This window comes from Phyllostomus discolor, chromosome 9 (genome assembly GCF_004126475.2).
Source record: "Phyllostomus discolor isolate MPI-MPIP mPhyDis1 chromosome 9, mPhyDis1.pri.v3, whole genome shotgun sequence".
Classification (NCBI taxonomy): Eukaryota; Metazoa; Chordata; class Mammalia; order Chiroptera; family Phyllostomidae; genus Phyllostomus; species Phyllostomus discolor.
The window spans coordinates 76,304,487-76,330,102 of record NC_040911.2 but is presented as its reverse complement, the minus strand read 5'-3'; the positions used below and the strand labels follow the sequence as shown (position 1 = coordinate 76,330,102).

At 38.3% G+C, this 25,616-nt stretch overlaps 1 protein-coding gene across 13 annotated transcripts in view; it reads left to right on the top strand.

Annotated features, from left to right (window-relative positions):
- The window catches only part of PLCB4 (phospholipase C beta 4), a 394,279-nt gene extending 368,975 nt beyond the window's left edge, over positions 1 to 25,304 (top strand). For 4 of the 13 annotated variants that reach the window (XM_036010096.1, XM_036010097.1, XM_036010100.1 and 1 more), the window contains 8 exons: positions 6,945 to 7,060; positions 8,343 to 8,418; positions 10,102 to 10,277; positions 14,110 to 14,211; positions 17,809 to 17,866; positions 18,250 to 18,336; positions 21,592 to 21,628; positions 23,782 to 25,304. In XM_036010096.1, coding sequence (XP_035865989.1) covers positions 6,945 to 7,060; positions 8,343 to 8,418; positions 10,102 to 10,277; positions 14,110 to 14,211; positions 17,809 to 17,866; positions 18,250 to 18,336; positions 21,592 to 21,628; positions 23,782 to 23,870 — 741 coding nt within the window. In that variant the 3' untranslated portion in view covers positions 23,871 to 25,304. The remainder of the gene's footprint in view (positions 1 to 6,944; positions 7,061 to 8,342; positions 8,419 to 10,101; positions 10,278 to 14,109; positions 14,212 to 17,808; positions 17,867 to 18,249; positions 18,337 to 21,591; positions 21,629 to 23,781) is intronic. The other 9 variants (XM_028524963.2, XM_028524962.2, XM_028524961.2 and 6 more) reach the window with 3 other exon arrangements.
- The last annotated feature ends 312 nt before the right edge of the window (positions 25,305 to 25,616 follow it).

Sequence of the window (25,616 nt, the reverse complement as noted above, 5' to 3'; positions counted from 1 at the left end):
AAAGTCCAAGGTGAAGATGGAGCCCTCTCTCTCTTATCTCTTCTTATAGGGGCACTAATTCCATTCATGAGGGCTGCACCCTCATGACCTAATCACACCCCATCTCCAGACTCTATCACATTGAGGTTTAGGGTTTCAACTTAAGGATTTGAGGGGAGGCACAAACATTCAGTCTGTAAGAGTTGAAAAATTACTTTGCTGTGAGATAATTTAGAGGTGGCTTTAGTAGCTCTTTCTCTCTGCCTTAGATGCCATTGTGCTTCATTCCTTTCATTTTCTTCACATTGTTAGCAGGGAAATAGTCATATTATTTAATAACCAGTAAGTCCCAGATGTATGAAAGAATCCCAGTGGCTTTCCCTTGTAGAAAAAACCTTGAGCTTCTGGGAGCCCCCCACTACAATAAAATCAAAACCTAAAAGAAGCCCCTGGCTGGTGTAGCTCAGTGGATTGAGCGTGGGCTGGGAACCTAAGTGTCCCAGGTTCGATTCCCAGCCAGGGTACATGCCTGGGTTGCAGGCTATAACCCCCAGCAACCACACATTGATGTTTTTCTCTCTCTCTATCTCCCTCCTTTCCCTCCCTAAAAAAATAAATAAATAAAAATCTTAAAAAAAAAAAACCTAAAAGAAGATTTTAATTCCCTAAATCCCACCTAAATGGACTTTTTAAATAGTTTTATGTGCATTTTTTGGAGGAATCCTTTAAATTCCTTAGGTCAATTCACAGAGCTAAACTGCCACAGTAAAATATGCATGGCTTGCCTGTTGCTTTTTAGAATACTTTCAGAAGCATTTCTGAGCAGACAGTGCATTTCATGACTTGTTTTTCATGTCTGCAGGTACCACAGAAGTTCAAGTTACTAGTGTGTGATTACAAACTTATGAATGAATTCCTTCTCCCTCATTAAATATGTAGGGGGCCCACTCTTATTCAGGTTGCTTTGGCAGTGTAATTTATGAACTCTTAATTCTGTAATTTTTTATAGAAAAGTACTACTGCCAACAATGCTAACATCTGCAATATTCAATGTCACTTTTGTGTTGCACATTTTACAGATATTCTCAAATCTTCGTACTATCCCTGAAATGTAAATAAAACTGTCTGTATTTTAGACATGAATTAAATGAAATTCAGAGAGGTCAGTCCTTTGCCCAGAGTAATGTAATTAGTTAATGCTGTTATAACTAAAGTGCTTTTCATCTATTAACTGTCCAAGGGCTTGCAAATAATTACTTTCAAATAATTACATCTTCCTGTCTATACATTTTCTCTAAGTTTTCACACTATAATATTTTCCTAACATTTTCACTGTCTCATCTGAACCAACTTCTAAGATGAAAGATACATATGAATGTTGACTAAAAACAACAACCATTTATTTAGCTCACAATTTTGTAGGTCAGCAGTCTGGACTGAGCTCAGCTGGGTAACTCTTCTGGTGTCATCTGGGTTCACTAATGCATCTGCCATTATTGCCACTGTTAGCTGGTAATAGGCAAATGTGGGATGGGGGTTGGCTGGCTTAAAAAGGCCTCTGCTGAGCCCCTTCCTCACTGCTTTATGTGGTCATTTATCTTCCAGCAGGGTAGTGCATGCTTGTTCACAGGGCAGAGGTACCAAGAGACCAAGCAGAAGCATCAGGGTTTCTTGAGGCCTCAACTCAGAACAGGCATGCAATGCTGTTCACCTCATTCTCTTGCTAAAGCTAGTCATAAGGCTGGCCCCGAATGAAAGAGGAGGATGCTACCTCTTGACTGGAAGAGCTGCAAAGCCACATTTCAAAGGGAGATAGATACAGAGGGGGAAATAATTGTGGCCCTTTTTTGCAGTCTACCAACCATTTGCTAGATGAGATAATTTACTCTTAAAATAAGCACAGCTTGAATGAATCACCTAGCTGATAGAGACAGGATTTGAATCAAAATTCTTTCTGACTTCAGAGCTCAAGCTCTTAACCACTATATAGAACAAAGCTTGAGGCTTTATAAAAATGCATGTCCTTGTGCCCATCAGAGACTGACATGATCTCCAAGGAAGGGTCTGGGAAAACATTTTAAAAGCTCCACTCCTCTGCACACTAACTTCTGAGAGCTGTTCCTTTTGGAATATTACTCAGCACTCTTTACTGTCCCTCGGCCCCTGAGTGGAAACCCCAATGATTGCCTGACAGATGAAGATCAGGTCTCCACAAAAACCAGGTTTTGCCCTATTGTCAAGCAACAGTGGTGATAAACTCCCCCAGCCTTTCCAAGGCACAATGTCCACAAACTTTTTCTAACAGTCTGAAGCCACCTATGATGGGGCTAAAATTTGCTGCCCAAAAGCCTTGGCTTATAAAATTACGTACCAGAAAAGGAAAGTGGCTTGGGTTGCACCTGCCTATCTACAGCACCCATGGCTCAACCATGACCCTTGGTAGTGGAGGCTGTTACTTAGTCCACATTCAGTGACTGGAGGTACTGTCAGCTATTACATATCAGCCTGGGTAAATAATTTCACTTTTTAGACCTAAGGGAGGCAGAGAATCCATGAACTAAATCCCAGTGGTTTAAAAAAAACAAATGTGTGGTCCAAAAGACAGCTTATTTCCAAACTTGAAAATTAGCTGCAGGATAAAGAAGAATTGGTGGTATGAATGTAAGTATCTACCATTTCCAAAAGAAGCACCATAGAAATAATAGGTGTATGATCTGCTGTTAGGAGAGAGAGAAGAAAATAACAGGGGTAATGACCACTTGAGCCCCGAATGAGATCAAGATGCTAGTTAACATACCATTTGACCCTGCAAGTGCAGCCGGCAATCAGACTTCCACTTGGCTCTCACTTTCTAGAACTACCTCTTCAACATGAAGTGTAAACAAGAGGAATGGTTATCAAGGATCCATTGTAGAGACACAGAACAAACAGAACTAATCAATAGTGACCCCACCCTAGCACTGGACTTCTTGGAGTCCAGAGCTAGAGTTACTTTCATTAACAGATAGGCATGCTTTTCACTTGTCCAATGTGATCAGATTCCTAAAGCAAAAACATTCAAAACCAAAAAGTTGGGTAAATATCCCCAGTAACACATTAGAAGGAGAACTGCAACTCAAATGCCTGTAAGGACCAAGCAAGAAGTCAGTAAAGAAAGTTGTCCAAAAGGCAAGTTAAAATCAGCTCCTGCATTGGTCCCTCCAGGGCCCATGGGCCAGCTTCATTCTCTAAAGGAGAATAATGAAATCTGAAATCTTTTATGAATTTCCTAATCTTTCAGTATTGGCCACTAATTCAGTCTCTTCTTGAAACAAGAGGAAAAAAAGGGAAAAAAAAAGAAAAGAAGAAAAACTATATCTGCAGACTGGATTCATGCCTTGGGCCACCAGTTTGCAATATCACAGTCAATCAGATGAGTCAAATGAAATGCCTGAAAAACTGACTAACACGTGGCGAGTCAGTAAAGCTACTACTGGAAAATTTGCTCTTGGCTATGCAAGCAATTTAGCTGATAGCACTAAGACTGCTATTAAACTCAATTGTAATTCATGGCAAAACCTCGATAAGAGACCTACAACTCGGCCACCCAGTGAGGCAGTTTACTGGGAATCTCAGAGATGCATGCTGAGCAAAGAGTGATTTACTCAGATTTTTCAGCATCATCTGAAGTGGGATAATTCAGGCCCAATGTCACATCAGTCACAAGAATGCACTGCACAAGTTTTTCCCAAAAGAAGCTGAATTTACTCTTAACTTCTATAAGAACACATTCAAATTTGGCTCTAAGTTATACATTTACTCTGGCAAAATGGCCCAATTAAGATTGATCTTTTAAGTCAACCATTTAATTTTAGTACTCTTGACCTGAAAGAATGAAAAAATGTATATCTCTTCTGTAGTGTTTCATGATTTAAGAACCAAAATAAAAAAAAATCAACAACAAACTTCTTTCTTTAAGTTAAAATGGGCTTCAGATTATTTCCTGGCTCCTCCATTTTACACACCAGGAGACTTAGGCTACATGATGACCCCGGTGCCTTTGCAGAAGAAGAAGTAGTGTCTGAGAACTGGGTTGTCCCAAACCCCTCCAGTGATTGTTGCTGACTCCATGGGGGTAGAATTTTAAGCATGTGAAGAAACACAGAGATAATTTTTCAAGATGAGGTGTCTTATTATTTGTATTAACTGTAATCATAATTCACAATGCTTCTGAATTTTCAAATTCCTTCTGCATACGCTAAGTGACTTTATAGCTCACAACCAACCTATGAATTATGTTGGGAACATAGATCTTGTGCAGTTTTCTAATTTTAAAAAAATGAAGCCTAGACAAATTTATGTATGTTTTTACAAGGCCATTTGGCAAATTACTAACTGATCTAGGACCATAATCCAAGTCCTCCTGCTATTTTACCATCCTAATTTTTTATTCATGCCACAAATATTTATTGAGCTTCTATTTGCACCAAGTTTAGTGTCCCAAATGTAAAAGACTTACCCTTTTGGAGAGTACCTTATAGACTTGAATCCATCATGAACACCTTTTATGGTACAAGCAGCCTCATTCCTCTTATCTTATTGGTTTAATAGGTTCACCAGAGTATTTCCTTAAGAGTCTGTGTCAGCTTACTTTCAAGCCTCAAAGCCTCTCCTTTTCCTGTGCTGCACTGGAAATATTTAATATTTAAATAAACAATCTTCACCATTTTTCAATGATATTTGAAAGAGATACAGGAATGTGTTACCTCTAATTTTGAATCTAGATGTGCATAGAATCCCTCACATATTTGCCCCGGAAAATTAATACAAGTGCTAGGCAGGCAGGATGACTTCTACATCTTTGAAGACAGACTAAGAGTAATGCATTTTAGCGGGGTTTTTTTTTCCCTATGACAATGCAAGTGTAGTTAAATCCATTCAAAAAAGGATATGTCAAGTGTAAATCTATTCCCCAGAGCTGTAGATTAAGCCTGGAGGAAACATTTATTGATTTAATTATTCTGGTTGCTGTCTCTTATCCCAAGTCACTCTCTGAATTTCACCATGAATATTGAATATGATAAATAAGATTGTATGTAACTATATTTTAAGTGAGGTATAACAGGCATTTCAAATATGGCTTATATTTACTTTTAAACCTAACAATTCTATGAAGTAGGTATCTCTATCCCAACTACAAAGATGAGCAGACTGGGAGGGTAAGTGATTTGCTCCAGGATTTGAGACTGAAGAACCCAAGTTCCTAACCCAATGCCATGTGCAGAAACCCTGGCTGAAATGTGTCATAGCACAGCTGTTCATACACATAGGTGACATGCCAGATTTGTTTGCTGTTCCAACAACAAATTAAACAGGACACTATTACATGTAATTCCCTGACCCCCAAATCTGCAGCAAGATGACATCCCCTTGGACCACCCCAATTGTCCCACCCCAATTGTCCCCACTGTCAATTCCTGTTCTAAGAACCTTCCCCATCCAGCACCATTCTCTCCATGACTTCTCCCAAAGGCATTTGCCCACCAGACGGAAATGCTGGGACCTTATGCACCAATGCATTTCTGAATAATATACGTGTGAACAAATTAGAGATCAAGTCTTGTGTTGATTTACTAACAATGCTAGGAAATTAAGGATATCTGGGTAAAGTTAAAAAGTCCATCCCTCATTTATATTGCATGAAATCTTTTAAAGATGTTCATGAGTTAGGTTTGCTTAAATTTGAGCCTACCTTAGGAAAAAAAATTATTGTTTTTTTTAATTAAGTCACTCACTTTTAGAAATATATTCAAAAGGAAATGTGACTGTGAGCGTGGTTATAAAACCTGAACAACACCTGTCCATTTCAGTTTCAAATACCATTTCATTTCTCAGAGTTTCTCAAGAGTAAGACTAGGATATAACATCAAGTATTATTTAGAATTATATATTACCAGTTGTACTGATTCATCTGTGTTTGGGCAGCTAAGCAGCTAAGGAAATCTGATTTCAGATAAGTCACTGGCTGTGGGCACATTATCAGGAGGAAAGAATGTTTATAGAGAAATACTTATTTGCAGAGCATTGCAACCCCAATTTCAGTGATTGAATGAAGCAGATGGGAAATGGTTTAAATACCTGTAAGGCTGACTGCCAGAGCTCCTAAACACTCTGACATCCTCATACATGCTGGTGAAAATACCAAGTAATAAGGACTCAAAATCAGTTGATAGTCACAACTACATTGGCATTGTGTATTACACAACTCATTGTGTAATAATGGTATTCAGGTCCTTCCAAAATGTGCCAGATGTTTAGAACCCATATCACATGATGAATAGTTATATTTAGCATATAAAGGAGAAAGACAGCAGCTAAAATAGTCAATAATATTATAATAATTTTGTGTGGTAACACATGGTTACTAGACTTATCATGGGGATCATTTCATAAGGTATGTAAATGTCAAACCACTATATTGTACACCTGAAACTAATATAATGTTGTATTAACTAAACTTTAATAAATATTTTATTAATAAGTTGAATTAATTAATTATTTTTAAGAAAGAAATATGGCAGTGGAACTTGGGTATTTGATGACCCACGTGGGGAAGGGGCAATAGACTAGATATCTCAAATAACAGAACAAAGACAAGTGGGTAGAAATTCTATGGAAATACACAGGTGAAGAAGAAAGGACTTTAGGGTGGTTCATGTTGCGCAGTCATGGGCAAGGCTATCTTTTGAAGTGGACATGTTCATTAAGCTGAAGCTAGAGACTTCCTTGTCGGGCATACACCTATACAAAAGACTTGTATGTTGGATGGGACATTGGAAGTTCTTCCAGTTCCCAGACACAGTCACTCTTTAATTTTCAAACCAAGCTCTGGGAAAGCTGATGAAAATTATGCCAGCCACACATAGGGTACAGTGTATCAGCCATGCTGAGAGTCCAGCTTGTAACTGCAAATTCTTCTTGCTCAGGAGCACAGTACCATGCAAAAGTTACACTGCACACAAGTGGACAAAATTGTGGCACAGTATGACAAAGAGAAGTCGACTCATGAAAAAATCCTGGAGAAGGCAATGAAGAAGAAAGGGTAATACTATTTATTTCCTTCTGGAAGCCTTTTACCTCTTTGCATTTTGTCTCTTTTTTTCATAGTTTAACTGCCCTTTAAAGACAAGGAAGAACTTACTTCAAACTCTGTTTCATCATCAAAAATTATACCTGGAAAATAAGAGGCTCATTCAGCTAAAAGGAATGATTACAGTCAAAAAAGAGGAACTTTGTTCAAGTTCTATAGCTGTTGGTTAATGACAGAGTAACTATGTCTCTCAGGCATTTGCCACTCAATTATCCTGAAGGTGAATGGGGTGGGGGAGGACAAGCTAAAGCTGAGAAAATTTGAAATTACAAAAATGATTTTGCATAGCCAGAAAATTAATAAGGTTGGTGAATCAAAAATGCAATTTTTGATTTTTTACATTTCAAGAATTCTTAGCTGGTGCCACAGAAAAGACTGTTGAATAAATTGGCCATTGCATTTACTGTGAAAGATTTTTTTCTCTAGAGTTAAGCCAGAATGCTTGCTGCAAGCTCAGTGAATAACAGATGAGAGGGGAAACATACTCAGTACCAGCCACTGAGAAGTAACAGACTTGATGAGCTACCTAACATTTTTCAAAATAATGCTTCTCTCGGAGACCCTCTCAATGATTAATATGGCGAAGCATTCTGACTTCAACCACAATAAATCAGAGCATAGGTGGTGAAGACAGAAACTCAGAACCTGTTCTGGTTTCAGCAATGATATGGATATTCCAAAACGGAAAACAAATAATAATAACAGAAATAAGCACTAATGGTTGCTGGGCAATTTCCTGGTATACATTTTCTAATCACAATAGAATAAAATGCACAAATCACCCCATGATGCCAAGAAATGCTATTTCTTCCCTTACTGGCATGTGTCAAAGACAAAAATCTGGCTTTGCAACCAAAATGGGAAAATTAACAACTCACTTCAAGGCTGAGGACCTATTTTCCAGTTTTTATCCCAAATAATATTTTATTGAATAAATGAAACATGGCTCGAAGAGAAGCAGGAACCAAAATGGAAACTCTGACAACAAACCCTTAACAATGAAATAATTGTTAGGTCTGAAGTGTTTCTTTGTGTAGTGGTTGAATTGGGTAATCACGATACAGAATTTTGTTAGGTATGCATCTATTACTAGAAAAATTGATGCTGCCCAATGAGCCATGGCATCCCACGTCTGATGAACAAATTGTCTTCATCAGAAAGCTTTGTAGCAAAGGCCCATGGGAATGGGAAGATATCTAACGTCTGGCATGCATTTGCGATTTTCCATTTTCAGGGGAAGTAATTGCCTTGAAATGAAAAAAGAAACAGAAATTAAAATTCAAACACTGACATCAGATCACAAATCTAAGGTAAGAAAATGTCTATTTTTACATCAGCAACTTGCAGAAGATACTTTGTAATTCCTTCGAAGGTACCTAAGTATAAATCATAAATAACATTGACCTGGACTAGTGTGGGCAGCGAAAGGGTCTAGGCCCCAGGTTTACTAGCTTAGAGAAAAGCCATTTTGTGGAATACCTTTTCCTTCATCTGTAGAAATATGCTAACGATGTTTGGTCTCTGTCTCAGAGACATCAAGTGAAACAAGAAATGAATGCACTGAAAGGGAATATTGTATAAAATAACAGAATATGCTTCCCTATAGAAGAAGTAGCATTAAACATAGAACAGGAAACCACACAACTAGGGGACTGAATAACTGATACTCCATCCTAACTTTGCTGTGGAAGTTTGTGATAAGAAACATATCAAGAGTTGATTTCCAGGAGATAAGCATAATTGCTTGCATTTCCTCAAAGACATGAGAAAATAGCAGTTTGGGAGAGCAGTTAATGAATTAACTAAATTAATTCAGTTTGTGGACATTTGGAGATGTGAATGCTAAGTTCCAGTCAAGAACAAATAATTCTTCCAATGATAATAGCTGTAAAAGAAAAAGAACCTTTAAAGAAAGCTCCCAATTATAGCTCTTGGTCAAACCATCAGGCCTCCATATGTCTACATGCAGATCTGTTGTCAGCCCAGTGACCTGCTGTATATGTGGACCAGCCATACTGGTCAAGTTGAAGTTCTCCTGGGAACTATGTGTTTTGTGTTTGCTCTACCAGGAAGTCTATGGAAGCAGTAAGCCATGGCCTTTGAGAGTTGTTACCCATTCTCTTTCTTAACTTTTTAGATGCTTTCCATAAATAGGAAAGTATTGTAGAAACCTTGGCCACTATCAGTTAGCTTTTGCTGTACAATAAGTCATGCAAAAATGTATCAGCTTAAGATAACTACCATTTATTAGCACACAATTCAGTAGGTCAGATATTTCGGCTGTACTCAAGTGGGTGGTTTTCCTACTGACTTCGGCTAGGCTCACTCATGTGTCTGCAGTGAGGTGGATTTGGTGGCCTTGCTCAGATGTCTGCTGGCTGCTGGTTGCTTTTTCCTATATGAACTCTCAGCCACCAGCGGGCTGGCACAGGCTCAGTCACAGGGCAGCCTTATAGAGCAGAAATGCAAGTGCTTTCCAAGCCTCTGCATGCATCACATTTGCTGCTGGTTCATGACAAAAGCAGGTCCTGATGTCAGCCAGCTTCGAGGAGGTGGAGAAACAGACTCTAGCTCTGGATGAGAGGAGTTGTATAACCACATGCAGAGAGCACTGATACTGCATCTGTCGGGTTGACACAGTAAGTCATGACCCAGGAACAAGAGAACTCACCCTTCTGGACCTGTGGCATGGTGAAAGTTAAACCGGAAAAGCATGAGGTCATGAAGAACATGCTGGTAGAAATGGTAAAGGAGGTTAGGCAAAGTTAGGCAATGAGATAATGGGTCATCATTGAATATTTAGAGCTAAAGTGATTTTTAAAAAAATAAGCTATGACCTCCTGACTCCCATTGCTTAGTACATATTTTTTGCAGGTCATAGGTATCCACCAATTTACCGAGTAAATTGGTGGGAGGGATCTAAAGTGCATGAGTAATATTGCTACCTGAAGTATGAGAAATGCAGGTGGCACCACCCCCTTTCCCCTACACAGGTCAAGGAGATTGTGGCTCAGCACACAAAAGAGTGGTCAGAGATGATCAACACGCACAGCGCTGAGGAGCAGGAAATCCGGGACCTGCACCTGAGCCAGCAGTGCGAGCTGCTGAGAAAGCTCCTGATCAACGCCCACGAACAGCAAACCCAGCAGCTGAAACTGTCCCATGACAGGTAGGAGAGTTAGTCATCTCCAGAAGGAGATCCTAGTGTTAAAGAACAGTAATTTTGCATGTGTGAGCTGAGACAGTAAATGAAATAACATGTAATATTGAGCTTTCATGTGTATCATCTCATATGATTGATGTGAGCAGGAAGAACTACAAGAAAGGCCTCTGCCATCCAATGGCTTGCCTGTGTTGTCAAGATATTAACACTCAAATGGACAACTAAGTCAAATTACAAGTAGTGTATGATACATGGATAAAAAAAATGTCATAGAACAAAGAACATCTAGCCCAAAAGAGCACTGCTTCCTCCAGGGTGGTCTTTGAAAAGTGACCTGGAGTCTCTCAGGAAGAAAAGAAACAGAAGGAGATAAAGACCAACCAAGTGGAGTTCCCAGAGTGATAGGTTATGATCACGCCATGGCTAAAAGTGGACAGACCCTTCTTGCATTGTTAGGACTTCTGTGGGTTTTAGAAAGACAGCCCTGTTCAAGAAATACCAATGAAGGATCAGTTTATTCAGCCCCTCCCTGCTTCAGAAAATTGAACATTACATATTAACTACCTACAAATGAGGAGCCAGAACCCCGCCCCAACAAACACACCCCAAGAAGAAGGTCTGTGTCAGTTACTTCTATAGATTATAGCTTTGTTGTAGCTTGCTTCTCTCTCAGTGTCTGCTCTGTGCCACAATTAGGGTCTATTGATACACACAAGAGTAGAAAATAGAAGAATTATACAAATAAATCAAACAAGAAACTTTTGAAATGCTAACTTATCTGATTACATTCCCAAATTCTCCACCTTATTTTGGAGGAATAGATGCAGCCATAAGAGCATGAAGTGTTTCTGGCAAGGTTTCCAATTCTCATTCAATACAACTAAGTAAGGGTCTATGGGTTAACGTTCTGTACCATACCCATTTTACAGTACAGTTGACCTTTAAACAACATGGGTTTGAACTACACAGGTCCACTTATAACTGGATTTTTTTCAATAAATACATACAGTACTGAAAATATGTTTTCTACTTATGATTTTCTTAACATTTTATTTTCTCTAGCATTATTGTAAGAGTGCAGTAGATAATACGTACAACATGCAAAATATGTGTTAATCAACTGTTTGTGTTACAAGTAAGGCTTTCAGTCAACAGTAGGCTATTAGTAGTGAAATTTGGGGCAGTCAAAAGTTATATGTGGATTGTGCATGGGTCGGCACCCTTAGTTCCTGTGTTCTTCAGAGATCAAATATATTCTTTTCTGTTGTATAGGGTTAGAAGTTGTCTTTCCTTTTTTCCCTTCTGTTCATCACTATCTTGGACCATTGCTGCAGTACCAGGTTTCAGGTGTCTGCCCTTATTTGAAGACACTTCACAGAATAAGGAACTCTTTCTAATCTTCTTTGTAGAAGATTAAAGAGTTGAATAAAGAATTTTGTTTCTTTTTTTTAAGATTTTATTAATTTATTTTTAGAGAGGGAAGGGAGGGAGGGAGGGGGGAGAGAGAGAGAAACATCATCAATGTGCGGTTGCTGGGGGTTATGGCCTGCAACCCAGGAATGTACCCTGGCTGGGAATCGAACCTGGGACACTTTGGTTCCCAGCCCGCGCTCAATCCACTGAGCTATGCCAGCCAGGGCTTCAGAATTTTGTTTCTTTAGTTAACTAAAGAATTTTGTAGTTGAATAAAGAATTTTGTAGTTGACTAAAAAAAAATGTGTAGCCTGCAACAGTAGGTATCACTCAAAGAAAACACAAAATAAACTAATTTTTGCACTACTTCAGAAGTCATTCGAAGAGACCATACCTACTTACTAATTTACCTTACAAAATAAGTCTGCAGCAGGGACGTTTTTCACAGCAACAGCAGCATTAAGCTTGTTCTCAAGTACCCTGTACTTGTGTGTCTTTCTCACCAGCACAGCTCTTGTTCTTGGTTCATCGATCTTGCCTTCTGAACACTTATCAGCAGCATTCGGTTATTGATAAGTGTTAAATGAATGAGGAAAGAAATGGTCAATTGCCTTGGCTGGGTGGCTCAGCAGGTTGGAGAGTCATCCCGTACACCAAAAGTCTGGGGGTTCATCCCTGGTCAGGCGCCCGAGGCCACTGATTGATGTCTTTCTGTCTCTCTCTTCCTCCCTCCCTCTCTAAAATCAGTAAATGTGTCCTTGGGTGAGGATGAAAAAAAGAGAGACGACAAATTTAGAAACTGTTTATAAAAAAAATAGTCAATTTACTAACAAGTTATGGAAAAATTTGAGAGCCATTTTCTGGGGCCCAGGAGTGTATATGCATAACCCTGCCTCTGTGGCCCGGTGGTCTCTAACTGGAGAACCTGTGACAGCATTGTCCACCCCCCTTTTTTAAAAACAATTAAATTTATTGAGGTAACTTGAGTAATAACATTATATAGATTATAATTCAACACCTGTACACTCTATTGTATGCTCCCCTCGAAATCTGGTTTCCTTCAGTTACCATATATTTGACCTCTTAACCCAATTTTCTCTCTACCCACCCCCCTTCCCTCTAGTAACCAACATTCCATTGTTTGATTCCATGAGGGTTTTTCTGTTTGTTTTGTTATTTTCCTTGTTACTTTTTGTTTTATAGTCCACATATGAGTAAAATCATATGGTTTTGTCCTTTTCGTTCCAATTTATTTCACTTAGCATGATACTTTTAATAGTCATCCATGTTGTTGCTAATAGCGATATTTCAGTTTTTTATGGCTGACTAGTATTTCTTTTTGTGTATATCTATATATGGATACACCTACTACATCATCTTCATTCATTCATCCTTTGGTGGACACTTGGGTTGTTTTCCATCCCTTTGATGAACACACACAGTTTGGTAACTTGACTTCCTGGTGACTAGTTTTCAGGGTGTGCTTCAAGGAGATGTCCATAGGTTCCAGAAAAAAAATCTTTGTTGATGATATTCACTTTTGTATTCTGAGTTGTATTCCTTTAATGTGCGCATAAGTAATCTGCAGATATGAGTCTTTGTCATGGGTACATATGCCTTCACACGCACAGTGATCAGTTAACTGATCACTGTGTGTGTGATCACAGTAGACATCTTTTATTTCCTATTTCCTGTGCTTATCTGAAATCATTTAGCCCTGGCTGGTGTAGCTCAGTGGATCAAGCATGGGCTGTGAACCAAAGGGTTGCCAGTTCGATTCCCAGTCAGGGCACATGCCTGGGTTGCAGTCCAGCTCCCCAGTAGGGAGTGCGTGAGAGGCAACCACACACTGATATTTCTCTCCCTCTCTTTCTCCTTCCCTTCCACTCTCTCTAAAAATAAATAAATAAAATCTTAAAAAAAAGAAAAAGAAAGAAACCATTTAGTTCCCTTTATTCCCACAGGCTGTCAGCAAACAGGAAAGTCACCTGTGAGTGTAGGAACATTCTCTCTCGCTCTTTCAGGCCATCTGATCCCCCAAAAGGTGTGGCAATGCTGGAAAATTCTTGTATTTTATGGGCAAACATAATGGCTCTTCTTCCCAGTCCATCACAGTCACTTCCTCACTAGGTGACCCACTGCACTCAAGGAGAAGGATGCTCATGAATTGGGGCTCCTTCCTGCCTTTTCACCAGGTATAAAGTAACTCGAAGAGCTCTATAATGAAAACAAAACTGAACTTAATCCTATTGTTACATGTGGAATAAAGTCCCACCTATAACATAAAACTTCCCATTTTAACCAGTTTTAAACTATCACCACCATTCACCTCTAGAACTTTTTCATCTTTTCCAGCTAAACCTCTGTACCCATTAAACACTAACACCTATTTTCCCTCTCCCTGTTTGTTTATTTTTAATAATAGGGAAAGCAAGGAAATGAGAGCACACCAGGCTAAGATTTCTATGGAAAATAGCAAAGCCATCAGCCAAGATAAATCTATTAAGAACAAAGCAGAACGGGAAAGGTAAGTGAGAATGTTCTCTGTGAGGATGTAGCATTGACTTGAAGACATAGACTTAACATTTATGTGTCTATACACACATACTCACATTCAAGATATTAAAACCCTGGTGAGTTTTGGCTAAGACTTCTGCTATAAGATTTATTATTACTACAGAGCAGTCATCTTCTGATTGTTTGCTATAACCAGTAACATACTGAATTTAAATTCAATATATGTGTGCTCATTTACAAACAAACTTGGAAGCAGGAGGGGGCCAGGGAACGGGGCTGAGCAAGGCTGTGGTCTCAGCTGGACCTTCTCTCCAGCCTGACCCTAGCTCTGGAGTACACGCTGCACCATAGGTGTGTCTCTTTGAGCCAAGTGTGCCTGTCCTTTGTACTTCTGTGTTAGGGCATCAATACAGCGTACTTCACTTTATTTTGCTTCACAGATGTTGCATGCTTTAAAAATTGAAGATAAGACTTGACCCTCCACCAAAAAAGATTACCACTCACTTTACTGTGATGCCAGCTTTATTGCTGTGATCTGGAACCAAAGCCACAGTATGGTAGCATGCCTGTAGTCATGAGACCCAAGACATTCTAGTGCGATTAGCACTGGAACCCCAATTCTTAAATTATTGTAGATTCTGAGTTACTGGTGACCCAATTAGCAAAGTTTTTAATTTAATTTTCTAATTCTGACTTAATATACATATTTATCATATACCTATATATCTGGGTGGTTCTAAAACATGTGCAAATGGCTGGTCTTTTTAGAAAGCAGTTTTTCTGTGCCAATGCTTATCTTCTATATGTCTTTCTTAGCTCTCCAATTATAAATTTTTCATTTTAATTTTTAATAGTTCTATAAAGACACATCAAAAACAATCAGAAATTTATCATCAGGGAGCTAAAAAGACATGTAGACGCAGAAAAGCACTTTTATTCTTGGGTCAAAGAAGACAGTTCAACAGAAATTACACAATATTTATAACTGACTGACAATATAAGCCCAATATATTGTGTAGAAGGTAGATAAAGTGCATAGCAAAAGAAACAATCACCAACATGAAGCAACCTACAGAATGGGAGAAAATATGTGTAAACTGTCTATCAGGTAAGGGGTTATTATCCAAAAATATAAGGAACTCATAGAAATCAATAACAAAAGAAATAAATAATTCAATTAAAAAATGGACAGAGGACCTAAAGAGACATTTTTTCCACAAATGATATACAAATAGCAAACAGGTACATGAGAATGTGCTCAGCATCACTAATCATCAGGAAAATGCAAATCAAAACCAAAGAGAGATATCACCTCACATTTGTTAGAATTGCTATCATCAGTAAATCAAAAACAAATATTGGCAAACACGTGGAGAAAAGGGAACTCTGTGCACTGTTGGTGGGAATGTCAATGTACAGCCAACCACTATGGAAAAGAGTGTGGAGGTTCCTCAAAAAAATTAAAAATAGGCTTGGCCGGTGTGGCTCAGGTTGGTTGGAGCATCGTCCTGTAACCAAAAGGTTGCAGGTTCTATTCCCATTCCCTGTGCATGCAGTCCTCACTCTTGGCACATACGGGAGGCAACCAATGGATGCTTCTCTCTCGCACCACTGTTTCTCTCGCTCCCTTCCTCTCTCTCTTCCCCTTTCCCTAAAAGTCATGAAAAAATGTCTTCAGGTGAGGATAAAAAATAGATAAAAATAGAACCACCATATGATCCAGCAGCCCCACTTAAGGGTATATATCCAAAGGAAATGAAATCACTCTCTGGAAGGAGATATCTGCATCCTTATGTTCTTTATAGCATTATTCTCAATAACCAAGACAGGGAAACAACTGACGTGTCCATCAGTGGATCAGTGGGCCAAATTTTATAATTTAGCCATAAAAAAAGATGTCAGTGCTGCATATTGGCAACATCATGGATGGACCTTGACGACATGCTAAGTGAAGTCAATCAGACAGAGAAATATTCTGTAATCCACTTATATGTGGAATCTAAAAAATGTCAAACTCATAGAAACAGTAGAATAGTGGTTACTGGGACAGGAGGTGGTAGGATGAGGAGATGTTAGTTAAACAGTAAAAACTTCCAGTTATAAGTTAAATAAGTTCTTATACAGCATGGTGACTATATTTAACAATACTGTATTATATACTTGAAAGTTACTAAGAGAGTAGATCTTAAATGTTCTCACCACACCAAAAAAAGGTAGCTAATGTGATATTTAAAATGAAAATTATAGCCTAGATGTACACATTTTTTAAAAGAAATGAATATTAATGAGCCAAACACTCAAAGAGGTTATAAAATTAGAAAAGCAGAGTGAATCCAAAGAACTCAGATGGGAAGAAATAATAAGTAAAAAGGTAGAGAGTATTGAAATAGAAAATAAAAGGCAATAGATAGTATCAGCAAACACAGAAGCTTGTTATTTGAAAAAAATAATTAAATCACTGAACCTCCAGCAAGACTGATGAAGAAGAGAGAGAAAACACAGATCAGTAATATTAAAATAAAAAGGATAAATACTACTACCAATGAATTTGAAAGCAGATGAACTGGACAATTTTCTGAAAAAATAAAAATATCAAAACTGACTGAAAAAGGAGAAAACCTGAATAGACCTGTAACTGTTTCAGAAATCCAGTCAGTAATAGGTCTGTTCAGTCCTGAAAGACACTCCACCTCACCTGTAAGCAGAGAAGTGCAGGATAAAGTAGCAACATGATACCATTTCACAGCACCAACAAACTGACAGGAATGTCTGATGGTACCTATAGTGGGCAAAGACATGGTAGAGATTAGTGCCCAGACACTGTGGGTGGGAGTGTAATTTGGGACCATTGCTTTAGAGCAAGGATGAAGTTACTCATTTCCTACCAACCTGCAAGTCTTGAGTATCTGCCCTAGAGAAACCTTATCCTGGATGCACAAGAAGATATGCCCTACACTTTGTTCACTTGTTTAGGCAACACACACTTAGTGTGCCAAGCATGACAGGCCCTATTGCTGCATTGTTCACAAATAACCTACTTTTTATTAAAGGCAAATAGAAATATTGTAGTCTGTTCATAAATGGAAAATTTCACATAGCAGATGAAAATAAGGGAAGAGTTTGAAACAGCTATATCTCTAAAACACAAGGCTGGCTAAGTGATAAGTTATAGAAAGAAAAACAAGTGTATTACCATTTAGGTAAGTTTGGAAAACACAAAACAGTATGCACCAGCACAGCAGCATCACCTGGAAGCTTGTTAGCAATGGTCCATAACACATTCACAAGAGTGGTTATGTCTAGAGAGAGAGAAAGGAGAGAAATGGAATCAGGAAGAAATACAAAGAGGGTGTTGGTTACATCTGTCACACTATTTTCCTTAAAAATATGAGAAAACATGGCAAAACATTAATATTGACTAACCTGAGTGATGGGTACACCATTGGTTTTTTTTTTTAATTTTTCTCTGTTCATTTCATGTTTCAAAATTCCACAATAAAAATTAGGAAAATAAAGTGATGAATTAAGTGGAATATGACTCTTTCTTATTTAACATTATGTTAATTCCATTTGATGTCATAACAGCTATTATTTGTACCTATTTTAGGCGAGTCAGGGAGTTAAACAGCAGCAACACTAAAAAGTTTCTGGAAGAAAGAAAGAGAGTAAGTATTTTTGCTTAAAAATGATAAATAAAACCTCATGCTTAGCTGTCAGACTTCTAACTAATTTGCTTAATTTGATTTTTCTGTGCATTAAACATCCTACCTTCTCTGTACCCTGAAAGCTAAAAGAATCATTTCCTAAAATCTTTAAGGTAATTATTTGGAGCCATTTTATGTAAAAATGAATAAGTACAATATCATTTTCTAAGATTTCAGCAGGGAAGATTTTCCCAGTAAAATTATAGGTCTAAACTTTCCCAATTTTCAGACTATTTTTTAAAAAGTAGTATCTCTCACTTAAATTGTAAAGATGCTAGTCATCTCTTATTCATAAGTTTTAAGATTACAGTGCAAAGTTTATCAGAATTTGTTTTATTTTGCAGCTCGCAATGAAACAGTCCAAAGAAATGGATCAGTTGAAAAAAGTCCAGCTTGAACACCTAGAATTCCTAGAGAAGCAGAATGAGCAGGTATTTCACCTAAAAAGAGTAAAAATACATAGGCAGCCGCTTTGGGAGTCAAACACCGCAAGGCCCGCAGAGACCCCTCCGCTAAAGCCAGTGTCTGAGTAGTAGCGTGGGAAGGTGGCTAGGAAAACGGTGTCTCCTACTGTATTTGCCCCATCTCATGCAACAAGAGCAGAAAGTATTCTTTTTTTGAAATGAGAGAGGAATGTCACTTGGGGGTGGGGGGGTGGGCAGTGAAGAATCGAAAGTCATCATTTGAATAGACTGTGGGGATTCTAAGAATGACATTGCTGAGAGGAGGACAAAACAGAGGTTACAATTATTTTCTTTTATTTTTCTTTTTTTTAAGATTGTATTTATTTATTTTTAGAGAGGGAAGGGAGAGAGAGAGAGAGAGAGAGAGAGAGAGAGAGAGAGAGAGAGAGAGGGAGGGAGAGAGATATCAATGTGCAGTTGCTGGGGGTTCTGGCCTGCAACCCAGGAATGTACCCTGACTGGGAATCGAACCTGGGACACTTTGGTTCCCAGCCCATGCTCAATCCACTGAGCTATGCCAGCCAGGGCTACAATTATTTTCTAATTTTATTTAGAGTTTTACAAGTTGCCACCTAGAGGCAGGTGATACTATGTTCAAAAGTAAATGAGAGTAACTACCTATTGTCAACCACAACCGAAAAATGAAGTTACAAGCTTTCTTAGGGCTTACAAGTGAGACCAAAAGGCCTGAGCCGCCATAACTCGCAAACCACTTGCCATGAGTGGGTGCCATACTGCTGGTGCTTTTCCAGCGAGGCAAACACTGGATAGAGAAGTTCACACACATAAAAAGTTATCCAAAATCCAGCTGTTTGGGTAGGCCCTCAGGTATATGCTGACCCTGAGATAAATGTATGTTTACTTTAAGCATAGCAGAGAGGGGCTTCATCCCAATGGGCTACAGCCCATCAGCCATCTACAGTCTCATTTCAGTTTGACGGAAATACCTGTAGCTTATATGGCAAAATGACTCTCGACGGCAGTTTAAATTTCAGTCTGTCCCAATTCAGACTTTACCGCTCAGGTGTAGCTGGTTTAGAAGTTTTTATTTGTAGGTAGTTTACTTCTATCTAAAAACCGTAAAGAAGTTTTTATGAAATTACTTTCACTACCTTGCTCTTTCCTGTTTCCTCCCATCTTTAAAGTAACCCCATTTAGGTACATTTTTTCAGAGTAAATGGCCCCAACTGACGAACACTTAAGCAGGAATTGTGTTAAAATGTACCTTTAAGAAAGTAAAACAAAACCATTAAATCTGTTTTTTTATATTGCAATTGGGTAACAAACAAATCCATCTTCTGGTTTCAGGTTCTTTCCTTTTGGGGGATGGGAGCTTTATTCATGAACATACTTCTGAGCTATGTTTCACGTTTCCTTTTAGCTAAATGCTCCTATTCATGAACAGTCCACAGAGCCTCAAGGGGGACAACAAGTGTTTATTGTCCCGTGGGTCCAAGTCATTTGACCAACTCATAGATATATCTGTGTACCCGTTCTGGTACAAATTACCTAGTTTATGTTTTTTTCTCTTAAAGCATTCCTTGGAAAGTGTTCCTTAGGGAGTGGGGAGGAGGGGAATTATGCGTAAGGGTAAAGCCACCATCTCCAAAGCATTAGAATCCACGTTAGTGATTCAGGGCTGGTGGGGATCAGGACGCCTTAGAAGAAGGCACAGTGACGGTAAGGTGCAGTGTGTTTCAGTTAACTAAATTAAGAAACTACTTAGAAATCATTGTGTTGCTTAGCAACAAGTTTGACTAAAGAATGTAAATGTGCTAAAAATTACCCATCACTACAATAGTGGTGTTTTTCAGAGCTAGGTAATACACTTACCAAGTGTTTCTAGTTTCAGAGCTAAAGTACATTAAAAAAAACAACTTTGAGCTTTTCTCCTAATACATGGATAATTCAAACCACACCAGAGTTCTGGCATTAAAATATTGAATTAGTAGTAGCTGTATTGATTGGATCATATTGAGAGCATAGTGGCTTTTTCCAAAAATTCTTATAATGTCTTTTAATATGTCATAAGTAATGTCTACCACCCACAACAGATACATTGAGCCACAGAAGCTTAGGAAATCACAGAACAAGAGAAGGCTTAAGGTTTGGTGGAGATTTAATTAAATTCAATGAAAAGAAATTCAAGATATATTGATGCTTCTGACAGAAGTGGAATTAGGACTTGAATTTCTGTGTTAAGTTTTGCTTTACAAATATGGCCTAGTCCATAACAAATTCAGTCACATTTTTCTAATATGTTTTTTGGCCCTCAGTTCAGTTACTCAGGGTGCTGCAACACGGCCATAGGCACAGTGCAAGAGGCACAAACAGTGAGTCGGGTCTTTTCCCTCAGAAGACATGGTCTAGAACAATGTAGGAGAGCTCCCTTTGTAATCAGTTAACTCTTTCATCATCAGAAAAGTCTCTTGTCTCCAGACAACCCCAAACATTTATAATAATCCCCCCAACTATTGTTAAACCCTAAACCCTTTCTGCTTCTAAGCCAAAGATAAATTCATTTTAACGTTCTCCCATAATATCTCCCTTTCAGGTTTCTCACTGCTTTCCTGTGACCCTGCTCTTATAAAATCTTTCTGTCCCCCCAAAGCAAAGCATGCAGTGCGTCTAGTTAATTAGCTAGGCCAGCATTGAGGGCAGTAGCAAAAACAAGTCAAAGTCCAATATATTTGGGTCCCGATTCTGGATCCTAGCTCATGAGTTCTTTTTAAGCCACCTAAAGGCCTTATCTACCCGGTCAGCCAATTACTCATTTAAAACTCCATATTTCTGTTTACATTTTCCCGTAGACGTCCCAGACCCACAGTATCTCATCCCCATCTTCACATGTACCATTTCAAACATTAACAGCTCCATTACCCTCACACCCAAGTTTTAAGAATCGGTTTTTGTCATGAATCGTATCATTCAATAAGGAGAAGTGAGGGCTCTCGCTGAAGGGAGGGTTCCCTACTCACCACCGCAGAAGAGGGACGCAGGCTGGGCTAACAGGCATTGGTTGTTTGTTTTGTTCTTTTTTTCTGTTGAGATCAACTCGGGGAAAGTTTGTCACTGACGGTTGTATACATGTTTTATTCTTAGCTTTTTGCTTTTCTGTATATGGTTTTTGCATTCATTTCTCAAATTCACTTCAGTACTCATTTATTTTCTTTGTTTTATATGTATGACTCAATTTTGACATTACTATTTTTGTACAAACAGCTTTTGAAATCCTGTCATGCAGTGTCCCAAACTCAAGGTAGGACCAAAACTCTGATAAGCAAGACATTGCTTTCCTTCTCGATCACCTCAGTGTTCTCGGGGTAGTTTCCATTTCTGATTCGCATCTGGTCATAAACGAATTACGATCTCAAGGGTTTGGATTTAAAAGCTTGATTGCTTCATACTTGGGTTTCTGATGTAATATTCAAACTGAAATGCCCCCAAATCTTTAAATAATTACTTTTGATGGAGTTTTAGCAGCGTTTCCAATTGCAGACCTGGGAAACTCAAGTCAGGCTAGGGAAGACACACCCTCGCATCAAGAATAATGATGGAATACTGTCATTTGGACCTACCACAGCTAAGTCTGGGTCAGAGTCAGATCTTTCACACACACTCACATGACTGCAGTGAATTTTTAATGCGCCCCACTAAAAGTTCATTGGTGGTTTTTAATCACAGAGAGTTTATGGTCTGTGTGCAGGAATATTATATAATATAATGTCATTCTACAATAACTTTTGTTATGCTTTCTGCTAGATCCAGTCTGCCAAGGACTTTAATCACCCCTCATAAGTAAGGTGACCATATAATTTATAGTTTGAGAATAAAAGGGGGTGCTGTCCATAATTGCCAGGACTATAGGCATAAGCTGGAATTGTCCTTGGCCACTGGGAATAAGTGGTCACCTGCTCTTGGAATAATCTTTTAGTGTTATATGATTCTTCCTTCTCAACTGTGTTCAATTTATCTTTAAATGCTAAAGAGAGACATGTAGGGAATCCTTTATTACTATTTACTGAACATAAAATATATTTAATTTTTATTACTGATAATGTTTCACTGTCATCTTTTATGAATACTGTTTGTCATAGTTTCATGTTTGTATATTTTTCTTTATTTTTTCATTTCTCTATTAGAGTATTATTATACTTCAGCCATAAAAATATCTGAGTAGAGGAAACCATCTATCCCAAATGTAAGCAGAGAGCTAGAATTCTTTGGTATTATTATATCCATCCTCAACAAAGTGAATTTTAAATCCACAATCTAAAAATAAAAAGAAAATCACTGTATGGTCTATGGGTTAAACTAACTTGTAATAGGACTTTGTTTGGGATATTTACATGTTCATAGTATGATCTATAGAGTTAACCAAACACTCCTGCTGACTTTCCATTTACCTGGAATATCTAAGTAGGCATGAATATTAACACGAAGAACTTTGGACACTCCTCTGAGTTCTATTTTTATATATCCATGATTCCATTCTTAAGTCTTTTATTTCAAAGCAGGGCATCACTAAAAGAGGAGAAGGGTACTTTATTCCTCCAAAAGATATAAGCATTGTGTTGGGAAAAAGTATCCAGATGGAAGTAAATTTGAAATGAACCAACTGTTTTTCCCCCATACTGCCAAGCAATTATTTGTCATCAGAACCTGGCCCACAACTGCCTTCTTTCTACCTCCCAACCACGTGGTTGTCTTAGTGACAGACTCAATTCATAAAATTGAGCTCACTATGGCCTACTTCCTGGGGTATCTGGCAAAAAATTAATTACTCCAGAGAAATGAGAGCTGTGGGGATAGTGTTTGGACAGTAGAATTCTGAAGACCCTACATATTCCTGGAATGTTCTGTTTGCAGGATACTCCAGCCAAACCAATGTGATACCCTCCCTTCTAAACTTCTCTGTCAGCTAAATTCCAAAGGATTGACTTTTCATTAAATCTCAGGCTATTTGGTGAATAAATTGTGCATATGCAGTACTTATTCTAAAAGTGATCAAATAATCTACACACAGTCAAGGTAACATGTCAATCTCTAGAAACTAAGTCAAGCAAACATTTCAACATTACAGCCTAAATATCAAGTGACTGGCTCAGCCTCTTTTCAAATGGTTTTTGTAGCACTGTGTAGACCATTTTTTCTCAAACTTTAATGTGTATAAAAATGTCCTGGGGATTATATGAAGATGCAGATTCTGACTCAGTCAGTCTGGGGTAGAATCCATGATTCTGCCTTCCTCACAAGATCTCAGGTGAAGCTGATTCTGCTGGGACATGGACCACCCCTTGAATAGCAAGGACATAGTGACAGCATCCAATTTACAGGAAAAGAGAGGCCAGGGATGCTACATGCCTTCAAGAAAGGATTTCAACATGTAAGGCCATGTTTCTGATGTTACAGGCGAAGGAGATGCAGCAGATGGTGAAATTGGAAGCCGAGATGGACCGCAGACCAGCAACAGTAGTATGAAACTCCAGAACACAAACTGAGGCAGCAAAACCACACAGCATCAAAAGCTCACTCCCAAACTTCTAAACACAGAGTCCTTGGAAGAAAGTCGTGTCTTTTGTGTTTGTCTCCTTTATGTATAGACAAGGTGTTACCCCAAACCACAGACTAACATACTTCTACTTCACATATTGAATTTTCTTGGCCAACCAAAAGTAACTACAAATCCACAAAGATTACCATTCCAGTGAGGCAGAGTGCAACCATTGATAATACAACTTAAACATGTTTGCTATACAATACCATCACAAGTAAATGAGCTTGGTGTTAACAACTCTGCTTCGTGATGCATTAGGACATGTTTGAGCTGCAGCAAAAATAGTGCATTAGCAATTTAACAAGTGCATGCACTAGGAAAAAATACTCTGTCAACAAAGTCATTAGCGGAAGTGGTGATTGGCTAGACAAATAATTCTGCGGAATTTTTCTACATCTAAGTTACCTCATCAGTAAGTGCCATGTCTCTACCATGCCATAGAAGCTAATTTCCTGTGAAAGTTGTGGAAACTATTAGAACAATAGAAAACTAGAACAGTGTACCTGTGCCAAAACTCATCAGTGCTCAAAGGAGAAATCTGTTAGGCACATGTAAGAAAGTTTACATCTGACATTGCTTTCTAGGAATTGCTTCAGCCAATTCCAGATATTATAATTCACTATTACACCTTCAAGATTGTGAAGTGGTATTGGCAAACGTTTGTAAATGTGACCATGTATAAAGTATTTATACTCCTAATTCGCACTGTTATAGAGCAAAATCATCTAAGTATTGCCACATGACAAGATTAGTAAACAGGAATACTAGAACTATGTTTGCATGATACACAAGCACCAATTAAGACTAATCCATACAGACACAATTAACCTAATGCCAAATCAATACTGGTTAAATAAGTGTATGGCACAGAATATAATTTGACTCTCAAGACTTTTAGCATAACAAAAAGTCTATATATATATATATGTGTATATGAATTATGTGGGCATTCTTGATACTTCAACTTCTAGTTTCAGAAAAAATACATAACTAATTTAATTTTACACAAAAATATTTATGCAGATTTTCAGAATTTCATATCAGGAAATAACCTTTTTATGTCTGTTAAAATATGAAAACAATTTGCTACAGTGTTAATCTGCATGGTCTGTAAGCCTGCGGTAGTGAGTGGTGTTGCAGACGGCGCATGAAAACCTGGTCCACGGGAACTGAGCGGGCCGCCAGAGCCGAGGGGAGCGCATGGAAAGCCGGTAGTCTGGAAGCAATCAGATTACTGATTCTAGGACACAAACACCAACTGAATTGTTGTATATGCTTGTACAAATTGATTGTGTGTTCCTCTGAACCAAACAGAGAAAATTATGTTCATCAATAATGAAATTAAACTTCCAACTTCTCTAATAAAAAGTGAAAACACTTAACACCTGTCAGAGTGTTTGCTCCCCAGGATGTGCTCCATAGACTCTTTGCCTTTTTCATAAATGACAGGGATCATCACCTCATTGCTTTCAAAGGGGCCTTATCCATGCCCCCCAAAAGTTTCTCCCCCATATGATGCAAAATAGGCTAATCTGAGTGACTTCTAAATGTAAAAGTACTTGTTTTTCTTTTTATCCTATTTACAAATTGAATTGGCTCCTGGGAGATTTCTCTGGCTCCAAATGTCCTTGTCTGTAAGACAGTGGAGTTAGGCTATGTATCTTCCAGCTCTAGCATCTCATGAAAATGA